Source organism: Perca flavescens, chromosome 8 (genome assembly GCF_004354835.1).
Source record: "Perca flavescens isolate YP-PL-M2 chromosome 8, PFLA_1.0, whole genome shotgun sequence".
NCBI classification, from domain to species: Eukaryota; Metazoa; Chordata; class Actinopteri; order Perciformes; family Percidae; genus Perca; species Perca flavescens.
Genome location: NC_041338.1, coordinates 11036152 through 11055075, shown reverse-complemented (window position 1 = coordinate 11055075; position 18924 = coordinate 11036152). Strand labels below are relative to the sequence as shown.

At 43.6% G+C, this 18924-nt stretch overlaps 1 protein-coding gene across 1 annotated transcript in view; it reads right to left on the bottom strand.

Moving 5' to 3' along the window:
• Positions 1-18924, bottom strand: part of LOC114560612 (synaptic vesicle glycoprotein 2B) — a 157421-nt gene that overhangs the window by 55386 nt on the left and 83111 nt on the right. Inside the window, exon 3 of the mRNA XM_028586111.1 lies at positions 9374-9600. Coding sequence (XP_028441912.1) covers positions 9374-9600 — 227 coding nt within the window. The remainder of the gene's footprint in view (positions 1-9373; positions 9601-18924) is intronic.

The window sequence follows — 18924 nt, the reverse complement described above, 5'->3', positions numbered from 1 at the left end:
AAAGAGGGCTCAACCAAGCCACAATGGAGACTAAAGACAACAGAGGAGTACAAGAAGGCAACTGGTGTCCAGCCCCAAAATTCAGAGTGGATTTTTAACGCTGTTGGAAATTTTGATTAATCAATAGAGTGCTACGCAGAGGAAGATGACTATATTGAGTATGAAAAGGGTTACTCAATTCAGATGCTCAGACAAAAATCACACCTGGGCACACCCTAACACATTATTTTGTTATGATGGTTCTCCTGCAAGAGAACATGGGCACCAACTCTTATGCAGAAGATGCCTTTGAGTTGATGTGTCGCGCTACGTATAGTGAAGGCAGGCAAACCCCATAACATGGGAGAAACATTGCTGCACCCTGCAGTTAGAGTACAGTACAGTGATGCTGGGAGAAGCAGCTGCTGCTAAACTTGACGCGATCCCTATCTCTGACAATATGATCCAGCAATAAATATCAGACATGGCTTGTGATGTCAAAGAGCAGGTCCTGGACGCTGTTCGTGAAAGCCCCTTTCACGCCATTCAGCTGGATGAGTCCACTGACGTCGCACACTGTGCTCAATTGATGGTGTACGTTCGGTTTATCAAAGAGCTCCGTGTGCAGGAAGATTTTTTGTTTTGTGTTCCTCTACTGATGAACTTTTCAAGGCCTTGAATAACTTTTACCAGGCTAATGGCCTTGACTGGGTCCGGTGTTGTGGGATATGCACTCATGGGGCAAGAGCAATGACTGGCCGTCACAGCGGTCTCGTAAAACAGGTGCAGGCAGTTGCCCCTGCGGCTGTCTGGAAGCACTGCATTATCCATCGCCAGGCTTTAGCAACAAAACGGATGCCCCATGAATTGTGTGCCGTTCATTGATGAGGCTGTACAAATTGTGAACCTAATTAAATCGCGTGCCTTAAACGCCCGTCTGTTCTCAATCCTCTGCAATGAGATGGGCACTCACTTCCATCAGCTGCTGCTTCACTCCAATGTCAGATGGCTCTCTCGGGGGAAAGTCCTCACCAGGCTGTGGGATTTGCGCGAAGAAGTCCTCCTTTTCCTCACCGACATTAATTCCCCAGTGGCAAAACATCTGGCAGACATGAACTGGCTTGCTATGTTGGCCTATCTCTCCGACATCTTTGATAGGATCAACTCCCTCAACACCTCTCTCCAGGGCAAAAGAGTGCCACATCTTTTCCGCACACGACCAAGTGTCTGGGTTCAGGAAAAAGCTGGACTTGTGGTGTGCTCGTGTTGAACGAGGTTCGGTGGAAATGTTCCCAACCCTGGAGGATGTTGCGGAGAAGACAAGGCTGCCCCTTAACTCTGTCCAACGCAATCACTACGCATTTTTTATGGGTTGCGTGACCTGTTTGGCGAGTATTTTGGACAGGACGCAATGGGAAATCAGTGGGTGAGAAATCCGTTCTCTTTCCCCACCACACCCCGGGATGGACTGAGCCTGCAGGAGGAGGAGGCCCTGGTCGAGCTCAGCTCGAATATGGACTTGAAGCAGAGACTGGGAGAAATGCCGATCACGTGTTTCTGGTTGTCTGGGGAGAGCGAGTTCCCCCAGGGGTCTCATTTATAAAACTGTGCGTAGGATCCTTACTATAAGTGTACGTACGCCCAAAAGCCTAAAATGGCGTACGCCCAAAAAAAGTCAGATTTATAAAACTGTGTGTACGCACACCTGTAAGCAATGTTCCCTTTAGAAATCACAGATGGACTACAAGTGTGCGTACGCAGTGGCCCAAAAAGTGGGTATGCGCTATATGCGGCGCATAGCGAAATCTATTGCCAAAGCGATAGTAGAAAAGAAAAAAAAAAGTTAAAAATATATGTTTTGGTGTTTTCTATATGTAGCTGCTTTTGTACGTTTCTAAATAATTTCTGCATTTCGCCTAACAGGCTTGAGTAGGCGCCCTGTCTCATAAGATTCTATCATAGATGAGAAGAGGGAGCGGGGGGCGCTCCCGTTTATATATGTCAATGAATCCTACTATGGCCACGCCAAGACACGGGCTATTGAAGGGCGGGTCCGATCTTTGCGTGGCCATAGTAGGATTCGTAATATTGCGAGTGTGGGCGCCGTGAGCGCTGAGCGAACAGGTACAGTAGTGAGTTGTCGTCTGTGGAAAAAGATGGATAAAGCAAAAAAGCTGTTGGGGGCTAAAAATAAAAAAGAAAGAGGGAAAAGGAGATAGCATGTCAAGGGATGCAACAGCAGTTAAATACGTGGATGGTGAAAGGCAACAGGTAGGATTTAAAGTGTGACGTCTGTGCTTGGAGGCTTGCAAATATTCATGTTAACAGACTAGCTAGCGTTAGCTAACACTGGGAATGTAGCAGCCAAATATTCATGTTAACAGACTAGCTAGCGTTAGCTAACACTGGGAATGTAGCAGCCAAATGGGAGTTTACAGCTAGCTTAGAATATGCAGAACTGAGGTTGCTGAGCTGAAAACTGGAAAATATAAGGTAGCATGTACAATAAATGACAAGAATCTGGAAAACATACAGTAACTAATGCTATAACTCTGGTACCATGGAATCATTAATAGATTTTGTGTTACCATTAGCTGTCAGACATACAGGCTAGGCCTATAGTTACATCTGTTGGGTGACATGGAAGCTGTAATTACAGGGTTACATCTCTCTCTCTCTCTCTCTCTCTCTCTCTCTCTCTATTTAAAGGTCTCTGTGCTAAGTGGCTCTCCATATTTGTACTTTTTAAAATCCCAAAAAACAGCAGCACAACCTTACTGCAAAATATTTGTCTTATCTAATGCCATCACTAGGCTGATTTAAGAATTGAATTGAGGCTGCTACATTTAACAGTGAGTTCATTTCATTCAGGTGTGAGGATGGTGGATCAGGAAAGACAGGGGAACAGGTAGGTCTAACATTAGGTGGAAGTGTAGGGGGAGCCACTTGATACCACCAGATTAATTTCTTAATATTATGGACAAACTAATATGGAAAATCTATTACATAATGTTTGTTTGACAATATGTCTTAGTGGAGAAGAACACAGGCAAGGAGTGAATTAGATAGACATGAGGTCGGTGATGGCATCACGTAGAGATGAGACCAGTGATGACATCAGGTAGGAGTTCTATTAGTTAGACCACACAAAACTAAATGTCCAGTAAGGTTTGAAGTTCTGCTGACCAACCTATTCACTGTGTCCTTTTTGGGGAAAAAATAGTGCAGACAGAGATGGAAAATATAACAATTAGCCTATGTCTGACAGCGGGGACGTAGTAAACATATCAGAACGGGGGGCACACTTATTTATTTATTTATTTATGTTTTTTGTGGGGGACGCCAAAATTGTTGCTGCATACCCCTCTGACACTGGGTAGTTGCGCCCCTGTGCGCACATGGATCAGCCTCTTATCCCGACCCTGTACACGCCCATTTTTAACCATAAATAGTCAATGCAAAGCACCTCGTGAATGCTGATAAGTATGTTAATGACCCTGGCAGTTCTTTCGTTACACCAAATCATGACGACTGGCGGAGAAAAAATAAAATAAAATAAAATAAAAACCTCTCAGACGCTCAGGAATTGCTGCCAATTGAATTATAATTTCGGCCTGTTCTTGCACAGTGTATGGAACCCTGATCTATAGACTACCTTTATTAATAAAATTGTCCAAAAACGGCAGGCATTACCAGAGTGGTTAGGACCTGTATTTGGACCGGGATATGGCACGGTTCCGGCGCCTTGCCCTCTCTACTGGACCCAATTCAGTACATAGATCCACGAGCTCAGCTTTAGACACTCATCGTCATGGTCCCTGAAGTCTCTTTTTCTCCTGATTCTTCCAGTGGGGGTTAGTCCTCCTGCAGGGCCAGCAGTGCCATCATGCTGCATTACGCACGGGCTTGGGTCACAGCAGTATATACAGTGAGGAAAATAAGTATTTGCTATTTTGCAAGTTCTCCCACTTAGAAATCATTGAGGGGTCTGAAATTGTCATCGTAGGTGCATGTCCACTGTGAGAGACATAATCTAAAAAAAAATCCAGAAATCACAATATATGATTTTTTTAACTATTTATTTGTATGATACAGCTGCATATAAGTATTTGAACACCTGTCTATCAGCTAGAATTCTGACCCTCAAATACCTGTTAGTCTGCCTTTAAAATGTCCACCTCCACTCCATTTATTATCCTAAATCAGATGCACCTGTTTGAGGTCGTTAGCTGCATAAAGACACCTGTCCACCCCATACAATCAGTAAGAATCCAACTACTAACATGGCCAAGACCAAAGAGCTGTCCAAAGACACTAGAGACAAAATTGTACACCTCCACAAGGCTGGAAAGGGCTATGGGGAAATTGCCAAGCAGCTTGGTGAAAAAAGGTCCACTGTTGGAGCAATCATTAGAAAATGGAAGAAGCTAAACATGACTGTCAATCTCTCTCGGACTGGGGCTCCATGCAAGATCTCACCTCGTGGGGTCTCAATGATCTTAAGAAAAGTGAGAAATCAGCCCAGAACTACACGGGAGGAGCTGGTCAATGACCTGAAAAGAGCTGGGACCACCGTTTCCAAGGTTACTGTTGGTAATACACTAAGACGTCATGGTTTGAAATCATGCATGGCACGGAAGGTTCCCCTGCTTTAACCAGCACATGTCCAGGCCCGTCTTACGTTTGCCAATGACCATTTGGATGATCAAGAGGAGTCATGGGAGAAAGTCATGTGGTCAGATGAGACCAAAATAGAACTTTTTGGTCATAATTCCACTAACCGTTTTTGGAGGAAGAAGAATGATGAGTACCATCCCAAGAACACCATCCCTACTGTGAAGCATGGGGGTGGTAGCATCATGCTTTGGGGGTGTTTTTCTGCACATGGGACAGGGCGACTGCACTGTATTAAGGAGAGGATGACCGGGGCCATGTATTGCAAGATTTTGGGGAACAACCTCCTTCCCTCAGTTAGAGCATTGAAGATGGGTCGAGGCTGGGTCTTCCAACATGACAATGAGCCGAAGCACACAGCCAGGGTAACCAAGGAGTGGCTCTGTAAGAAGCATATCAAGGTTCTGGCGTGGCCTAGCCAGTCTCCAGACCTAAACCCAATAGAGAATCTTTGGAGGGAGCTCAAACTCCGTGTTTCTAAGTGACAGCCCAGAAACCTGACTGATCTAGAGAAGATCTGTGTGGAGGAGTGGGCCAAAATCCCTCCTGCAGTGTGTGCAAACCTGGTGAAAAACTACAGGAAACGTTTGACCTCTGTACTTGCAAACAAAGGCTACTGTACCAAATATTAACATTGATTTTCTCAGGTATTCAAATACTTATTTGCAGCTGTATCATACAAATAAATAGTTAAAAAATCATATATTGTGATTTCTGGATTTTTTTTTTTTAGATTACGTCTCTCACAGTGGACATGCACCTACGATAGCAGGGTGTTCAAATACTGATTTTCCTCACTGTATATGTTTACAACAATTTGTGATTGTTAAAACCTTGCCAAAATCACAGCATCAACTAGTGGTATCCCTCACTCTGAGATACAATTTGAAGACGAAATAAAGTGTAATAGGCAAACACACTTTTCATCATGCAGGTTTTGTCACAAACAGTATTAAAGTTCGGACCGATAACGAGGACATTAAGGGTAACAATTGCGCGAGAGCTTAGCGGCTGTATTTCCGGACTTTGACATTTGATGATATATGCACAGTTTTAAAGACAGATATTTAGTTATTTACACTGTGTTCTGCAGTTATCTAATGCTAGGGTATTTGATGCTATCCTGTATTCCGTGCAGTCGGGCCATCTCCTCCTCCTGCGCTCCGTAGCGGACAATGTGATGGCGAGACAGCGCTGATTAAATATTAAGAACACATTTTTATTTAAGATTTGAGTTGGAGGTGTTTATGGAACAGTTATCACTCAGTACAAGCGCAAATCACACTGCTGGATTTAATCTTCATGGTAATGTGGATGATATGGAGGGAAAGAATGTGCGTGAGGCATCAATACTAGAAAATATTACGAGTAATCTTATTCCCACATGTACTCTCTGGAGTCTGACTTCAGTTCACCACCTCACCATCTGCGTCGCCAATTCCTATTTTGTCTCCAAATGTGCGTACACATGGGTCAGAGTTTGCGTGGAGGACCGCACATTCTCCCGTCAAGTTTGTTTTTTATAAATCACAACCTTTGCGTGGGAAGTGGCATACGCACATTTTCAGCCCCGTTTTGTGCGTACGCCATGTTTATAAATGAGACCCCTGATCTCCACTAAGGCTATCAAAGTCCTTATGCCTTTACCTCCACCTACTTGTGTGAGTGTGGGTTTTCCGCACTGACCCTGATTAAAAACAAATACAGATCAAGGCTGCAGGTGGAGGGCGACTTGCGTTTATTTCTCTCTGCAGTGCAGCCCGGCATCGAACACCTCTGCCCATCAAAAGCACAGCCTCACTGTTCCCACTGAACAGGGGCAAATCTAGGATCAGACATTTAGCTCAGCCCCTAATGAGAATGTGACACAGATACAGTGCCTTGCAAAAGTGTTAACCCCCCCCCCCACGCTAAATCAGTAATATATACATAAATGCAAAATATTAAACATATAAACAAACTATGAAAGTCCCTTTATTGACTACCAGAATCAAATGAAATGATAATGAGGTGTAAATAATAAATACATAAATAAAACTTTACTTGATAGGGTTACAGGTGCATAGCGTTAGCGACAGCGACACAGATTGTTTGCCCAGGCGGTGGACTCAATGGAAAGTGTTTTGGACGGTGCCAGGCGGTAATTTCAGGTGAGTTTCCATAAAGATTTTGATGAGGGATTGTGGATTGTCAAGTGTTTGTTCGGGGATGCCGGAAAAGATTATCACGCATGGAATGGCAGGGTACCTGCGGGGTCTTAAATTCAATATTCTAAAAATAAGGCCTTAAAAGTCTTACATTTTGTTCAGAAAGTATTAAATTTTGTTTACAAAGGTCTTACATTTTTTTCTTGTCCTTTCGTAGGATTAAATAAATACCGCTACATCATAAATAGATGCTTTGTGTGTGTGTGTGACTTTACAATTTACTCTGTGTGACTTGGATGTTATACGACAGTACAGGTACGGTTTACGTCAGAGCTTTTCTTTACGCTCTTGACGGTGGAATGTGAGCAGTGTGTGCGACACTAAGGTGTATAATAATCACATGATGGTGTTTTATCATAAATCCATGGACATGGACATGGCAAGCTCTGGCCCTAAACATCCAAGCTTGGGCGCAAATCAATCAGTTGTCATCAAAGAAAACTAAGCGTCTCGCACCGTGCTACTAACAAGCTAACGTTAGATCGTTGGTTAGAATGGGCAAGTGTCTGAAGGTCTGGCCACAGATGCGGACCAGTTGGTGGACGAGGCTGAGGGCAATGGGGCTGAGGTTAGCACCACAAGCGGATGCAGCGTGTGTCAGTCCAGCACTAATGAAATGGCAGAGCTGGAAGGCCCACCAGCAGGTTCCTGATCATCTAGCAATGGAAAGATGGTTGTGTATAAGATAATGATGGTGTCTGCGGTGCTCCATGTTTGAAACGCAGCCAATGTGCTTACACACATTTTGAAGATTATTTTTGGGGGGCATTTTTAGGCCTTTATTTCCACAGGACAGATGAAGACATGAAAGGGGAGAGAGAGGGAGAATGACATGCAGCAAAGGGCTGCAGGTCGGAGCCGAACCCGCAGCTGCTGCGTCAAGGAGTAAACCTCTATATATGTGCCCCTGCTCTACCAACTGAGTTAACCCGGCCACCTTACACACATTTGATGGCATCACCCAGATGTGCAGTGATTACCGGCGTGAGAAAAAAAACAAAAACGGAGCCCAACCCTTTATCCCTGCTGCTATTAAACAGCCTTTAGCCAGCCTTAGCAGAACGGGATGAAAAAAATCACTTTAACAATTGGCATTTACATTGGCATATATTTTACATTATCTTATCTAGCCAAGGTGGAACTAATTTAACACCTCATAATGCACACGTTTTATTTTTTTTATCATCCTATTTATTTTATGTTTTGAAGTTTCATAGCATAGAAGCTCTTCATGCAACAAATAAGTTATCTTATGTTATTAGAGGACAGCAAAGGTATTGTTAACTAAATATGATTGTTGAGTATTATAATAACATGTTTTAGCAAGGTTGTGGGGTTTTTAGCGGTTCCTACGGTAATTCTAAGCCAAAAAAGTGTGTCTGTCAGTTGGGTACAGAGCTCTGTGTCTGGCTATGTGCCTAGCAACATTGTTGGATGCTGAGGTCTCCGCCTGGGGAGACTCTCTCCAGTATTTTGAATTTGGACTGCAGTAACTATTTTAAATGCTTACATGTATTACATGTTGCATGTTTAAATTTCATCCTAGGTGGTAATACAAAGGTCTTAAAAAGTCTTCAATTTAACTTAAAAAATCCTGGGGGTAGCCTCAATGGGTTTGTAAATCCAGAATAGTGTCCTTGATCAATTTGTTTTCTTTGGTGATTGCATGCAATCTTGTGGCTTGTAATTCCTGATTTGATTGTGTGTAGTGTAACTAATGTTATGGTGCGCAAAGTCCAGGCTATCACGTATGTCTTTAACTTCTTCGTGTAATGAGACATAAAAGTCCAGTTTTTTGTTGATGCTGGCCAGAACACATACATCGATATCGGTAATTTGTAAATCATCTGTGTTCTTTTGTTGGGATTAAGTCCGTGTCCATGTTGGCTTGCAGATGATAGTAGTGGTCGATGAATGCGTTGAGATCCGTCAAATCCTCCACTGTTAGACTATCCAGGTTGTTGGTGGCAGATCTACTAAAGTACAAACTGAATTGAAACATCTTAATAATACTTTAAACTAAACTTTTTTAGCTTTTTAGCTTTTAGCTTTTTTTACTTACTTTTTTTAGCAGTAGGACGCCACCATGTTGAATCTCGCCTCCGATCTCACACGATCATAGAATGGACATATCTGATTTGCTCGACAATATAGTTTTAAAGTATTTTTGTTTGTTTGTTTTGTTTAATCCATTAACATATGGGGATTCCCATGTACCGTTTTCCCATGACACTCTGCCAAGACCTTTTGCCACCCCATGTAACAAAAATGTAGTGCAATGAAGGGTATGAAAAAAAGATTTATAAGGTCTTGAGTATTCCTACGCAGTATAGCACACATACCCTTAGAAGAATATAAAGGCAGCTTTGTACTTATTTTCCGCCCAATTAGAGAAAAGGAACGCATCACTACTTCACTAGTGGGCAAACACAAATCCTTCTTTACAGCACAAACCCAAGTGTCTTCTCGCAGAAACCACACTGTAAGCAACAGTAAATCATTAAAGCCCTTACCTAACATTCCTTTCTCTGCATTGGAGAGACACAGATCCTTTTCTGCAGATGGTAGAACAAACGCTACCACAAAACATTCGACTCCATCAGCCATCAGAGCCAGGCCCAACACCACAAAGAGCGTCCACTGGAACTTCCCGTGGCCACAGTCCTCCATGATGTCTTCGTATTGTTCAGATAACTCTTCTAGTTCAGAGACTGCACTGCCAGCTGCTCGAGCTTTAGCCCTGGGACACAAAAAAATCAAGAATAATAAGTCATAAAGAAGGCAACAATGAAAACAATCTTTGATTCCTTTTACACTGTCCTGAGTATCTTTATTTGAAATATGTTTGTTTCTGGTGTTGTCAGATCAAGGGATTTCAAACTCTTAAACATGAAGATCCTTTCGAAATTGGTAAATTTGGGAATGCAATGCTGTTCATATTTTTCCCCCTGAAGATGAATACAAAACCAAAACAAAAACAGACTGGTAGACAATAGAAAGAGTCAGACCTAGGGGGTATTGCACAAAAGTAGAATTTATAAATCCAGGATAACTGATAAAGCGAGGTTTGACCTAGTCTAATCTGTGCATTCTGGCTTGGTGCGTTTCACAACGGCCAAGCCAGGCTGAGGGGGAGCGACTAGGTCGAGCCAGGCTTAAGTAATTTGGATAGATGCGCATTCACGGCTTTCTAAACAGACCATGAGGTTGATCACAGATTTACTGATGCTAAAATGGAGAATACGCATTGTGCATATACTTTACACAGAGTGAGCAGCACATTATTTGTAAGAAACACGGCCGCTGTGATGAAACAGCAAGATAAAACGTTGCAACCAATCACGGATCGACTGAATGTGTAAGAAGAAGCCTAAAAATAGACATGTGACCACGAGTCTGAACTGTTACCGTTATAACTATAACATTCAAGGAGTTAGGCTACTAATAATTTGCACACCTTAACAATTGTATATTTTGGATTAAAAGTGACCAGAATGGTTTCAGTTAAGAGCAGTAAATGTATATTTTTAGACTATCATTCCAACAGTTCGTGAAATGGTCTCATAATTTAATCTATTTGATTCGTGTACACAAACATACAAACATATCTCATTTTTTCGTGATGGTCAGCACGTTTTTTTTTCGTGATGGTGAGCACATTTTATATAATATCAACAATTGCATAGCTGTATACAGCGGGATGGTTTGTGTTTAGGAAAAGAAGAACGGGACAGTTGGGTTTAGGAAAATAATAATGGGACGGTTGGATTTAGTAAGGGACTATTCGTTATTTATTTCAGGGGCCACCGGAGGAGTTTTGGGACCTTAAGTCAAAATAGACATGACCCTCCCCTCGCCAGTAATAATTTTTCTAAGACCCTCTAAAACGATTTGGAAAAAAGGCATGACCCTCCCCCAACAATTTCTCGATACCTTCTGCACTAGTTTGCACTTGGCAAAGATATACAGATTACCATTGTTTACCAACGTTGTTTACACCAATGACATACATGATTAAACCTCTGCATTCTCATCTGACGCATCACACTCCTCTGTTATGGTGTGGTGGCCATTTCAGTAGATTTACTCACTAACGTCTTCTCCGTGAACCATCACCTTATCGTGGTGGAGAGGTTTGTGTGTCTCTGTGAACCTGAGGGCTGTGTTGTCTGGAGCTTTGTGCCCCTGGTAGGGTCTCCCAAGGCAAAGTGGTCTCAGGTGAGGGGCCAGACAAAGAATGGTTCAAAAACCCCAATGAAGAAGCAAGGTAGAGATGGAGTGACCCTGCCCGGAGGAAGCCCGGGGCCCCGTCTGGAGCCAGGCCCAGACGGGCGGGCTCGTCGGCGAGCGCCTGGTGGCGGGTTTGCCACGAGCCCGGCCGGGCACAGCCCGAACAAGCGACGTGGCTCCCATCTCTCCAGCCCATGGGCCCACCACCTGTGGGAGGAACCGTTGGGGTCGGGTGCGATGCCACATGGGTGGCAGTGAAGGTCAGGGGCCTCGGACGGACCAGACCCGGGCGGCAGGCGCTGGCTCTGGGGGCGTGGAACGTCACCTCTCTGTGGGGGAAGGAGCCGGAACTGGTGCGGGAGGTGGGCGCTACCGGTTAGATCTGGTGGGGCTTACCTCTACGCACAGTCTCGGTTCTGGAACCATACTCCTGGATAGGGGTTGGACTCTTTTCTTCTCCGGAGTTGCCCAGGGTGTGAGGCGCCGGGCGGGTGTGGGGATACTCACAAGCCCCGGCTGGCGCCGCTGTGTTGGAGTTTACCCGGTGGACGAGAGGGTCGCCTCCCCACGCCTGCGGGTTGTGGGGAAAACTCTGACTGTTGTTTGTGCATATGCACCAAACAGGAGTTCGGAGTATTCGGCCTTCTTGGAGACCTTGACTGGAGTCCTGCATGGGGCTCCAGTGGGGGACTCCATTGTTCTGCTGGGGGACTTCAACGCACACGTGGGCAATGATGGAGACACCTGGGGCGTGATTGGGAGGAACGGCCTCCTGATCTAAACCAGAGTGGTTGTTTGTTGTTGGACTTCTGTGCTAGTCATGGATTGTCTATAACGAACACCATGTTCGAACATAGGGATGCTCATAAGTGTACCTGGTACCAGAGCACCCTAGGCCGAAGGTCAATGATCGATTTCATAATCGTTTCATCTGATCTGAGGCCGTATGTTTTGGACACTCGGGTGAAGAGAGGGGCAGAGCTGTCAACCGATCACCATCTGGTGGTGAGTTGGGTCAGGGGTGGGGAAGACTCTGGACAGACCTGGTAAGCCCAAGCGTGTAGTGCGGGTAAATTGGGAACGTCTGGAGGAGGCCCCTGTCCGACAGACTTTCAACTCACACCTCCGGCGGAGCTTTTCGTGCATCCCTGTGGAGGCTGGGGGCATTGAACCCGAGTGGACAATGTTCAAAGTTTCCATTGCTGAAGCTGCGGCGAGGAGCTGTGGTCTTAGGATCTTAGGTGCCTCAAGGGGCGGTAACCCACGAACACCGTGGTGGACACCAGTGGTCAGGGAAGCCGTCCGACTGAAGAAGGAGTACTTCCGGGATATGTTATCTCGGAGGACTCCGGAGGCAGTTGCAGGGTACCGAAGGGCCCGAAGGGCTGCAGCCTCTGCCGTGAAAGAGGCAAAGCAGCGGGTGTGGGAGAAGTTTGGAGAAGACATGGAGAAGGACTTTCGGTCGGCACCAAAGTGTTTCTGGAAAACTGTTCGCCACCTCAGGAGGGGGGCGGGGAACCATCCAAGCTGTGTACAGTAAGGATGGGACACTGTTGACCTCCACTGAGGAGGTAATAGGGCGGTGGAGGGAGCACTTTGAGGAACTCCTGAATCCGACTAATCGCCCTCTATGTTAGAGGCAGAGCTGGAGGATAACGGGGATTGTCGTCGATTTCCCAGGCGGAAGTCACTGATGTAGTCAAACAACTACACAGTGGCAAAGCCCCGGGATTGATGAGATCCGTCCAGAAATGCTCAAGGCTCTGGGTGTGGAGGGGCTGTCCTGGTTGACACGCCTCTTCAACATTGCGTGGAAGTCTGGGGACGGTGCCAAAGGAGTGGCAGACTGGGGTGGTGGTTCCTCTTTTTAAAAAGGGGACCAGAGGGTGTGTGCCAATTATGGGGGTATCACACTTCTCAGCCTCCCTGGTAAAGTCTACTCCAAGGTGCTGGAAAGGAGGGGTTCGGCCGATAGTCGAACCTCGGGTTGAGGAGGAACAATGCGGATTCCGTCCTGGTCGTGGAACAACGGACCAGCTCTTCACTCTCGCAAGGATCCTGGAGGGAGCCTGGGAGTATGCCCAACCGGTCTACATGTGTTTTGTGGATTTGGAGAAGGCGTATGACCGGGTCCCCGGGAGATACTGTGGGAGGTGCTGCGGGAGTATGGGGTGAGGGGTCTCTACTCAGGGCCATCCAATCTCTGTATGACCAAAGTGAGAGCTGTGTCCGGGTTCTCGGTAGTAAGTCGGACTCGTTTCAGGTGAGGGTTGGCCTCCGCCAGGGCTGCGCTTTGTCACCAATCCTGTTTGTAATATTTATGGACAGGATATCGAGGCGTAGTCGGGGGGGAGGGGTTGCAGTTTGGTGGGCTGGGGATCTCATCGCTGCTCTTTGCAGATGATGTGGTCCTGATGGCATCATCGGCCTGCGACCTTCAGCACTCACTGGATCGGTTCGCAACCGAGTGTGAAGCGGTTGGGATGAGGATCAGCACCTCTAAATCGGAGGCCATGGTTCTCAGCAGGAAACCGATGGAATGCCTTCTCCAGGTAGGGAATGAGTCCTTACCCCAAGTGAAGGAGTTCAAGTACCTTGGGGTTTTGTTCGCGAGTGAGGGGACAATGGGCGGGAGATTGGTCGGAGAATCGGCGCAGCGGGTGCGGTATTGCATTCAATCTATCGCACCGTTGTGACGAAAAGAGAGCTGAGCCAGAAGGCAAAGCTCTCGATCTACCGGTCAGTTTTCGTTCCTACCCTCACCTATGGTCATGAAGGCTGGGTCATGACCGAAAGAGCGAGATCCAGGGTACAAGCGGCGAAATGGGTTTCCTCAGGAGGGTGGCTGGCGTCTCCCTTAGAGATAGGGTGAGAAGCTCAGTCATCCGTGAGGAGCTCGGAGAGAGCCGCTGCTCGCTGCGTCGAAAGGAGCCAGTTGAGGTGGTTCGGGCATCTGGTAAGGATGCCCCCTGGGCGCCTCCCTAGGGAGGTGTTCCAGGCACGTCCAGCTGGGAGGAGGCCTCGGGGAAGACCCAGGACTAGGTGGAGGGATTATATCTCCAACCTGGCCTGGGAACGCCTCGGGATCCCCCAGTCGGAGCTGGTTAATGTTGCTCGGGAAAGGGAAGTTTGGGGTCCCCTGCTGGAGCTGCTCCCCCCGCGACCCGACACCGGATAAGCGGACGAAGATGGATGGATGGATGGATGGATACTCACTAACGTCGTGGAAACACAATAAGCATGGAAACTAAATGCACACTTCCTGCATTACTCCATTACTTCAAATACTAAGTTACTCATCTAGTAAACTAGTATTCACATGAAATAGAACTATAAAACATTGAGACCATTCAGCAAAGCACTCTGGGTAACATTCAACACACAAACTGGTTGCTATGGACTCGTCACTAGGATTCCTGCACTTCGCCGTTTAAACAAAGTGGAATAAACACTCATACCTCCTATATATGTATATATATATATATATATATATATATATATATATATATATATATATACATATATATATATATATATATATATATGCTACAAATACACATGGAACTGCTGCGTGTGGATTATCACAGAAGCCTGCCTACGGCAGCTACCAGCTAGCACAGCGAGCTAGTAACCGGCAGGAGGTATGAGTTGAAAACGCATCTTGTTGTCACGTAAGAGCCCTGTTCATGTTGCACAAACATTTTAATTGCATTTTGTGTCTGTTAAGGCACAAAAGCACTCTTTATTTATGCCCCCAAAAATACCATTTTAGTTAACTGGGAGCTATGGGCATTAGCTGCAGCAACTCCAGTTTTGCTATCGACAGTACTCACATATTTATAGTGATCAAGATTAACGGAAAAATTGCCTGGAGTTCTCCTTTAATGCTACGTCATCTTCTCAGTGAGAATCGTGCTGTGATCACGAAAGATGCTTCCCATTGAAATACATTAGGTTTAAAAACGTGCTAAAAATTAGATAAACGTGTTTTTGTACATGAATCAAATTACGTGGCCATTTCACGAACTGCAGTGAGACTGGGTTGATCATTCAGTCCGTTCGCTATTGTCTGCCACCCAGTTTCTCGCTGTTTAATTATTGCAAATTTGCTTCTTCCCAAATATGCTATGCTTCCTCGTATATATGGACATATAAAAGAAAGAAGCTGAAAAATTGGACTCCAAAATCTAGAAACTATGAAGATAATCAAGTGATAAACTGAATGCACACTGTAAACATGACTGTAACAGAGTATTCATCAGTGTTTTCCCCCTAGCAAAAAATATGAGGTCAAAAACCATTGAGGTGTCCTCTCCCTGTTGTTTTGTGAATGTACTGTACAGTATTACTGGTCCAGTGAACTAAGACTATAATTTGGGAAGATTATACAGTGTACTGAGTGAACAGAAAAGGCTCCTGGATTAATAAATCCTGGCTGTTAGTCTGGTCAGGAGCAAACTAGTTAAGGATTTTATGCTAAAAATTTGATCGATGATCGGTCTGGCCCTAAAAAGACCAGACTTAATCTGATTCCAATTCTATGGTTACTACCATAGATATAGAACAATAGATATGACATGACGTCATAACTAATGGCATAGCTGTCCGCCATCTTACTAGGGTACTGTTTACAATTGTCACCTATGGCAGCAAGTATGGTTGTCAGCTGTGCAGCACCTAACTGCTTTACCAAAAGGACCGAAGAGACCCAGAAGGCTGGCATCACTTTCCACATTTCAGTAGGAGTAGGAATATTTTTTCTCTTCTTTTTTTAAATATAAATACAGAAAAGTTGGTGAACTAGCTAGCTAGCTAGTTACATTACCTAGCAACCCTTAATGGACCGGCTGAATTAACACGTCGTTACATTGACTGCTGCGGCTGATTTTACTCAATCTGTGTTAAGTTTTTAGTTAAATTAAAGTCAATAACAAGTACTCTTCTTTACTCCTAAATCTCATTTTATAATATCTCAAGACAAATCCAGCAAGCTAACGGTACGTTAAAACGTTACACACAGAGTAAAGTTACGTTACACAAATCAACAGTAGATCCAGCAACACGGAGCCCTAACCGACCAGCCGCACTTAACGTTACATTTTCACTAGCTAACGTTAGCTCCCCAAACATTAGCCATGTGGAATCCTGCTGTCAGTCATCATATATTAACATCTATTCAGTAAAGCAAATTAAAACTTAATAATCCATGTCTTGATGAGGTAAAGTAACTTCAATCCAGAAAGGATTCCTACTTCAGCAGCAAAGTCTCTGCATTACTATCGTAAATGTAATTTCCATAACGCAATGAAAATTAAAGACAAGTCCATCAGCAGTTCTGGTAAAGTCATTATAGTCTTTATCAACAAAAACTCAGTGAAGCTAGCGAGGCTCTCCAACTACTCCGCTCATCGTCTAAACAAACTCCATGCCGGCCGGTTGACAGTAAGAAAACAAACGCTAAACAGGAAGTAGCGGGGTTGATGGGAAATGTGGTCTTATAGTTGAGATATCTATATCTACAGACATAAATACATGTATTAATAAATTACTGTTGAATGTTTCTCTCATGTGTCTTATCGTAACTACCGCTCCATAGACCATAATACTGAATCTATTTAGGATTTCTACGTTAAAAAATATTGTTTAATGTATATTAGCCATTCAGAATACCAAAGACAGAGAAGAGTTTTTACATATTAAGTTCAGGCAAAATTGAAAAAATAAAATTATTACCTGCAATATAAATGCAAATTGATGAGATTATCTTTATAATTGAACAAATTACTTGTTCTCTTGGAGCTATATCAATCAAAATTCCACCCAAATCTTTTTTTTTTGTTTCTTTCTAGAAAGGCACAGTTGTCTTACATTCATTACTTTGAATTAAAACCACTATTGATGTATTGGTAGAAAAATATAAGGATTATAAAGACAACATGTCAAGACAACAATCTTTCCCCATTGATTCCAATTGAAGCAATTCTAAAACTTAACCCTGGTAAGATGGCCGCCAAGTGGTTCCATCCTGGAATGGCAAGTATGAATTACATGTCATATCTATTGTTCTATATCTATGATTACTACACCCTGAATAGTGTTTGTTTACTGGTAGATCAGAGAAATAAAACTCAGGATTAGTTATAAGTTATAACAAGCTTTAGTGAAGAATGATATTGCAAAATACAAGAGCTATGCATACGGATCCAAGATGAGTCTACCTCTCCCTGGCCAAACAGACAGAGGTTCCCCCAGCATGAGATGCTGCTAAGTTAAGATACTGTCTATTTATCCATTTCTGTCCCATCTTCTGGTGATGCTGTCATCAGTTTGGATACAGTCCAGATCTTCTGGCTCCAGCCAGCTCCTAACGATATGTAACACACTGTATGAAAACGTTACCTCGGCTTCTCCCATTCTCAGGTCAAAAGAGACAAGCTGTTGTATTGTTGTTGTTATAAATAATCAGTCAAGCTGGCTATGCTTTATGAGGATACAAATCATAGTTGAATTATAGTTGTGTGTTTAGTGGAAGAGCACTGTGACAGCTTAGTCATGCAAAATGAGAAAAGGATACTGTTGTACTGTTGTACAGCAGCACTGTATGACGGTGGTCAGAAAGCAACAAGAGTGCAGCAACGAAGTTAATCAGTTTGATATCAGTTTGACCATGAGAATAAGTTACTCCTCAACCTGTGACAGGCAACAGCGGCGCATTGTTCTTTCTGACCATCAGCATAGCTAAAGTCTGCCTAACAGCTGATGAAGAGGGCGTGTGCCAAAAGACTGGAACCACTCTGTGCACCAACCAGGGGACGCTAAGTCTAAACCACGGTACTCCTCCAACTTTTAATAAACAAATCAAAATGCTCTTAGAGATTGATATATGAATTCATGTATAAGCCAGAAAATTCAGTCTGATGAGAGAAGCCTGTGTGCCTGCTCAACTCGGACCCGTGTACACGTTTATGCTCTTATGATTTTACTTAAATAAATACTTGTTAAACTTTTAAATCCTCTCCTTGCCTATTTAGTGGATTTTGAAACGCACAGTAACAATGCTTTTTGGCAATAAATCTTATACTGTTGGAAAGCCTGTTTAGTTCCCTTTCAAATGATGCCCCAAAAAACATTTAAGAAGTACTACAAGTCCCTATATACTAGTGCTGTCATTTTAACGGCGTAAATTTTTTATCGCGAGATTAACGTTCTTTTTGGCCTAGCAAACATTATAGTTTTATTCACATGCTGTTGGAACAACTAGTAATGTTAGAAAAACTACAGGGCTTGACATTAACTTTTTGAGGCACTATGTTTTGCTAATGCAGAATTTTAAGAAACCATTGAAAGCATCCAAACACTATCAACATTAATACAATTCAGTTTAAACAGTAGAAACAAATGTGTCCCAAGAATAGATTTCCCCTTCAACAAGAAAAAAGGATCTCCAGACTCATAATACAAAGTTATACTTTGCACGCCGGTGTGCAGAAGTATATATTTTGAGATTCTTAGTGAATATTTTAAAGTTTCTCATTACTTTCAGATTCCTAGTCAATATTCTAAGTTACTATGTCAATTGAGATATTTTGAGATATTGAGTTAATATATTGAGATTGTAAGTCAATATTTTGAATGTTCTCATTGCTTTGAGATTCTTAGTCAATATTCTGAGTTACTAAGTCAATATATTGAGATACTGAACCAATATGTTGAGTTACTAAGTCAATATATCACGATACTAAGCCAATATATTGAGATTAAGTCAATATTTTATAGTTTCTCATTACTTTGATATTCTGAGATACTCAATATATTGAGATACTAATTCAATATT